We start from the raw sequence: 6000 nt of genomic DNA, 5'->3' as shown, positions 1-6000 counted from the left end.
AACTTAACACAATGTAAATACCACATAAATGGCTTCTGGATTATCTTGTTTAGAGGTAAATGACAAGAAAAATTGTAAAAGGCAATTCCTTTTCTAAAGGTTTGTTTTATTTTTATTTGGGAAGGGGGGGAGTACACTCTTGCATGTGAGTGCAGGTGCCCTTGGAGGCCAGAAAAGGTTGTCAACTCCTCTGGAGCTAGAATTACAGGCAGTTGTAAGCCAACTGATGCCATGCTGGGGACCAAACTCTGGCCCTCTTTGAGAGTAGCAAGCCATCTCCCTGGCCGTAAGACCCAGTTGTGAAAAACATTTTCTATACAAAGTTGTCTGAACGCAGACATGGGACCAGTGTACATGGAAGGCCAACCAACTCTCTTTAAAAAGCAATTTTAAATAAATGAAATGTAAAACAAACAGGGTTTTTTTGTTTTGTTTTGTTTTGCAGGATCCCTTAGGAAATCAAAATTGTGAGCACTCTCAAACCAACAGAGGCAAAGGAAGTTAATGGTACATTCATTTGATAAACTATCTTACAGTGGTAAAGTGGTGATTGTAGGGAGTTTAAGACAGTGTAGGAAAAGGTGCCATCGTTTGTCAAATAGGAAAGCATGAAGATAAAATTAGAAATGCCAGGTTATCACTGGTGGGTACAAAAAATAAAAATAATTCTACACGCCATCCCAGCTGAGAGATATGCCACGATGTCCAAAGCAACTGTTAACAATTCAACATGGGTAATTTTTCCTGTCTCCTTTTTCGAAGTGTGTGGATTCTCTACATAATAAACTGGAGATAGGTGTAGCAAAAAAAGAGAACAGCAATATTTATTTTTTGATACTTTCAAAATGATCACAAATAAAAATGAAGCAAAATTTTAGGTAATTCTGCACATTTACACTAATCTAGATACACATTCCCATGCAGTTGATTAAAAGTAATTTTGCCCCAAATTAAGCCAGCTCAAAAAATTAAGCTATAAACTAGAATGCATTTGCTTCTAAACTCAGTAGCCCTGAGGAGGAAAGAAAAAAATGTAAATTGATTGCTACACAGATGGCCAGGGAAATGTTGCATATAGTCACATAAATTACTGACAGGAAATGCATGTTATGACCCCAGCATACTTTTTCCTCAAACTTGGACCACCTTCTTCTGAAACACAGGGTCTCCGCCAGGAGGAGCTTAAATCGTTTGGTATCTGACTGGAGCTGGCTGACCAGGGGCAGCCTCCAACCACCTTGTGCAGTGGCTTTAACTGTTCACTCTCGCCCGCCCGGGGCCAGGGCACCTCCAGACACGGTCAAGCAGACAAAAGGCATCCTTCCGGCTTTTGTCAGACAGTGTTTGCTCAGCCTGGCCCTTTCCAGGTGACTGCAGAGCCCCCTTGTTCCTGTGTCCCTTCTCCTTTCATGGGGACTCGAGCTAGATCTTACAATAGACCTCAAAGAGAGCAGCAGCTGCGTGCATCCGGTAGAAAATGGAGAAGGGCATGGCCAGGTTGACCACAATAATCCAGGGTTCAAAGCCAAAGACGATTTCCTCCAGTCCGTTGTCATACTCAGGGCGGCAGCCAAAGGCGGGGGGGATCCAGAGCTGAAAGAGAAGGGGCAGCCTTCCGTCACCATTTCACCAAATTCTTGCCGAAGGATGCCAGCTTCCGCTACAGGTTCACTGGCAATACCCCCAAGGTACATGTGTCCCTACCGGACAGGCTACTAGAAGTTAACTAGATCACACGGGAACCAACTTCATCGGTGGGCTAATCCAGGGTAGAGTCATAGCTGAATGGACCACGACAAGGCGAGAAACAGAAGTAGGGAGGTCACTGGGGGGGGGGGGGTCGCTCTGACAGACAGGTCTTGTCTCCAGACCTGCCTTGCCCTCTCTTTACTCTGCTCCTGGGAGGTAAGCCGCTCTCCTCTGCACTTCCACCGTGATATTCTGTCGCAGGCCTGAAAGCAACAGAGCCAGCCAACCATGGAACCTGAAACCTCGTCAGGTGTGAGCCCAGATCACCCTTTTCCTCCCTGGAGCTGTTTATTGCAAGCATTGTGCCACAGTGCACAAAGGCTGACTCCGTGGGTCGAAGCTTTCGAGATACCTGGGGTCCCCACGCAAATCCCAGGGACTATGGATGCTGAGCCAGACTCACACAGCGGTGAGTCACAATGGCCAGGGGGGACTCGACAGCACTCCTCACCTCCATGGAAACCAGCAAACCTATGAGCCTTTACTGAAAGCTCTCCATCCCTCATCTTGCCTTCAGACACAAGCTCATCCATTTCTCTCCATTCCAGAAGTCCTTACACACCCACTCGGCCTTTCTCATCTGTAACTTAACTCTCTCTAGAGGGCGCTGATGAGGGTGAAAAAAAAAATCAAACAAAGCCAACACAACTTAAAATAATAAACGGCCGCTCTTGTCTCTCATAAAACCTACTGCTCCCACATCCTTCTCAGCCTCTTCTCTTCCTTCTCATGGACCACTCTCTAGGTTGCCAGGGCCGCCTCTATAGCTCCGGGCCCCCTTTCTTACTTACTGCATGTAGTCTATCTCTCTGGCCCCCGGGCTAGGGCAGGCACCCTCTAGCTGAGCTGCCCTCTGAAGAGCCTACCTAGCAAAGGACAAAGGGTGATTCCAGACCAGCAGCTGCAAGGAACTCCTGTCTTCTATCCAGCAACCCACAAAGCGGCTGAATCCAAATCCCCAAAGAGAAGTCTTGCAGCCAGCAGCCTACAGCCAGGCTAGGATCATGAACAGACACTTGGTGGCTCTGGGTTCAACACCTGGACGCGCTACATGATAAATAAATGCCTATGGTTTTAAGTTGCTGTGTTTGGGGTTATTTCTTACACGGCTGCAAGCGACTAATACATACTGCCCTCTTTTTCATCTCCACGCAGAACTCTCTCTGAAGTATACGCTGCCCCACTTTTTTCCTCTGGCTCCTGGGGCTTCCCCCTCCCATCTCAGACCTCGTCTAGCTCCTCATTTGTGCGGACTCTTCATGGGTCCCCGTCCTTTCTCCCTGCATATGACCCCTAGGGCTGTCACCTCAGCCTTGGTCAGAAACACCAGCTGGAGGCCTTTGGCTCCCACCTAAAGCCCCCATCTGAGCCACTCTGGGACTCCAGCACCTATTTTCCACTGGTCACTTGAGTGTTCGGAGCACATCTCAACTCGCCCTGCTGTTCCCATGTCCCCCTTATCAACAGCATCTTCCTCCCAGACCCCAGGGCCATGTGTTTCCCCTCCAAATCTCCCACTTGGCTCCACCACCCTATCCACGTAAGATGCCCCCAGTCTCTCTGTGAGTCCCCACCTCCACCCACCCAGGCCATCCCTCCGCCAGGGCTATTGCAGTAGCCTCCCCACTCTATCCCAGTGGTCAACCTCCACTCATTTGCCAGAGGGGATTTCTCATTTTCATCATAGCCCCTGGTCCTTGTTGGGGAAAGGTGAGGACAATATTGATTTGAATACTTGGGACTAGGGAGAGGGTCATTGGGAAAGTGCTGGGCTGGGCAATCATGAGGACCACATAGAGGGCCTGGCTGGGAGCCATGTGTCTGTAACTCAGAGCTGAGGGGCTACAGTGGAGACAGGGGGTTCCCTGGGACTCTTTGGCCAGCTAGTCTAACCAATGAAAAGCACAGGATGAGGGATGCTGGCTCACAAAAACAGGGTAGAGAATCGATTAAGGAAGATGTCTCAACATCAAATCCTGGCCTCCACATACTTGTGCACACACACACGAAAGACAAAGGGGGGGAGGGAGGGAGGGAGAGAGGGAGGGAGGGCAACAGTTTGCTGAAGATTACCGAGATATTGCAAAGGAACAGAAAGGCCGTGATGTTTCTGAGGAGCCTCCTCTTGACTCCGCCCTGCAGGAAGTCCGGACAGCGGACTGCGCCCGCAGCCCCTTCCCAGACAGCCTCCTGGTCCTCTTTACCGCACCCCTGCTGCGGACACAGATTCCCATTGACGGCAGATGACCCATCCCGAGCCAAGCCCTGGCTCCCGAGACTGGAGGCAGCCAGTACAGCAGCTTCACCACTGCAGACGGTGACCACGCGCAGAGTGCGCACATCCTCGGGGACCCCCTCGGGCTCGCGGTGCACGGACTCGATGATGAAAAGGTTCTGGACATACTTCTCCACAATCACCAGGACAGAGTAGGGCAGATTGTACCAGGTGTATGGCGGGCGGGTCTCAGCACAGGCGATGGCCAGAATGGAGCCCCAGGAGAGAAGCCATGAGCCCGAGGCTGTGGCCACCAAGAGGTCGGCGTCCAGCTTGCGTGCAGGGTTCTTGGACTCGTCCAGGGATTTCTCATCCACCCTGTAAATCCAGGTTCCTACCAACCCAGCGGCCCCCATGAGCAGTAGCACAGTGATAGCATACAAATAGAACAAGATGAGTGCCGACTCGCTCTTGGACTTGGAGCGCCCGATGTGGATCATGTACACCACAACCACGGTGATGGTGGCAGCCAGGACTGTCAGGCCCAGCACGGAGCCCACCAGGACCCCGTCGAATCTACACTGCATCTTCTGGTGCCGAGAGTTGTCCACCCTGCGCCCAATGTTCTTCCACAGCACGTAGAGCATGGTGGAGGCCAGGATCTGGTACTCGATGTTGAAGGGATACAGATAGTAGATTCCGTGGGAGAGGGCAGAGCAGAGGGCAGGTGGTGTGCAGTTACACTGTGGTGTGTGGTCATCCAAAACTAGGGCGACAGGCAGAGGACAGAAGACAGCCATCAGCACAGGCAATAAGGAGACTAGTAAGCCCATCAGCCTGAACCTCACCACTAGACCCAAAATGTACATGAGTCATGTTTAGCATCATGTTTAATGCCATGGCGTTGGAGAAAAAGAAGCAGGGATTCGCCCCCCAGAATGGCATCAACCATTTTCTAGCGGGATGCTAGTGTATAATGGCACTATTAGAAATAGTATTGTAGAGATTTACTCATCACCACATAAAGATGGTCCAGAGCTACCACTGAACTTCAAAAGCAGGCTGCTAAAGAGGGCTGAGACTGTGGACCACCTGTGTAAGAGAGAGGGGTGACAGTGATAAGTGATAGATTGATTCATAAGCAGAGGAAAGGTCCAGAAGCGCATAAACCAGAAGGGTAGTGGCGGTTCTCTCTGGTGGGAAGAGGCAGGGGTTTAAGGTTTTTTTCTAGATCTTGCTTTCCTATGATGTCTAATTTTCTCTGTGAATATGGTGTGTGTGTGTGTGTGTGTGTGTTTAGACTATATGATTCAAGGCTCTGTGGGAAATGTCCCTTCTGATTAGAAAAAGCTCTCACTTACATGTCTCTAAAATGGAATGAGATAGTCGGGAACTTTTAATCTCTTGCTGACTGCGCAACCTCAGACACATCACTTTTCAGTGGCACGATGTCTCTAACCATTAATGGTTAATACTGCCCACCTCAGAGGAAGGCCAGGCCAGAGTTAATGAGCCTTGTGAAATACGTAGAGCCCTCCTGGCAGTCAGCACGTGCCTAATAAAAACCAGGCAGTGCCTATAAAAGTTTGCTTCTATTATGAAATTGTCGCTGCTGTGGCTGCTATTGTAACCAAAAGGAAGAGAGTCCTTCCCACACAGACCTGTAGAAGTCATTCATGTAGCCTGACAGAGCCACGTTTCTGCCCAGCCCCATGCACAGAAGGCTGCAGCCAGAAGGATCTTTGAAAGCACAGAGTTTTGGAGTCTCCTTACTTTACAAAGAGGAAAGGCAGGCCCAGAGAGGTTGAATAGCCTCCAAAGGCCACACAGCTAGCATCTGATAAAAACAAGACCCGCCGGGCGGTGGTGGCGCACGCCTTTAATCCCAGCACTTGGGAGGCAGAGGCAGGCGGATCTCTGTGAGTTCGAGGCCTACCTGGGCTACCAAGTGAGTTCCAGGAAAGGTGCAAAGCTACACAGAGAAACCCTGTCTCGAAAAACCAAAAAAAAAAAAAAAAAAAAACAAGACCCAAACT

At 49.9% G+C, this 6000-nt stretch overlaps 1 protein-coding gene across 1 annotated transcript in view; it reads right to left on the bottom strand.

Annotated features, from left to right (window-relative positions):
* Positions 1 to 240: 240 nt before the first annotated feature.
* Otop1 (otopetrin 1) overlaps positions 241 to 6000 on the bottom strand; it is a 29278-nt gene continuing 23518 nt past the window's right edge. Inside the window, exons 5-6 of the mRNA XM_028882284.2 lie at positions 3823 to 4730; positions 241 to 1593 (exon numbers count right to left, since the gene is read on the bottom strand). Of these exons, the coding sequence (XP_028738117.1) occupies positions 1423 to 1593; positions 3823 to 4730 (1079 nt within the window). The 3' untranslated portion in view covers positions 241 to 1422. The remainder of the gene's footprint in view (positions 1594 to 3822; positions 4731 to 6000) is intronic.

Source organism: Peromyscus leucopus, chromosome 10 (genome assembly GCF_004664715.2).
Source record: "Peromyscus leucopus breed LL Stock chromosome 10, UCI_PerLeu_2.1, whole genome shotgun sequence".
Lineage (NCBI taxonomy): Eukaryota > Metazoa > Chordata > Mammalia > Rodentia > Cricetidae > Peromyscus > Peromyscus leucopus.
This window is presented reverse-complemented; position numbering and strand designations above follow the sequence as displayed.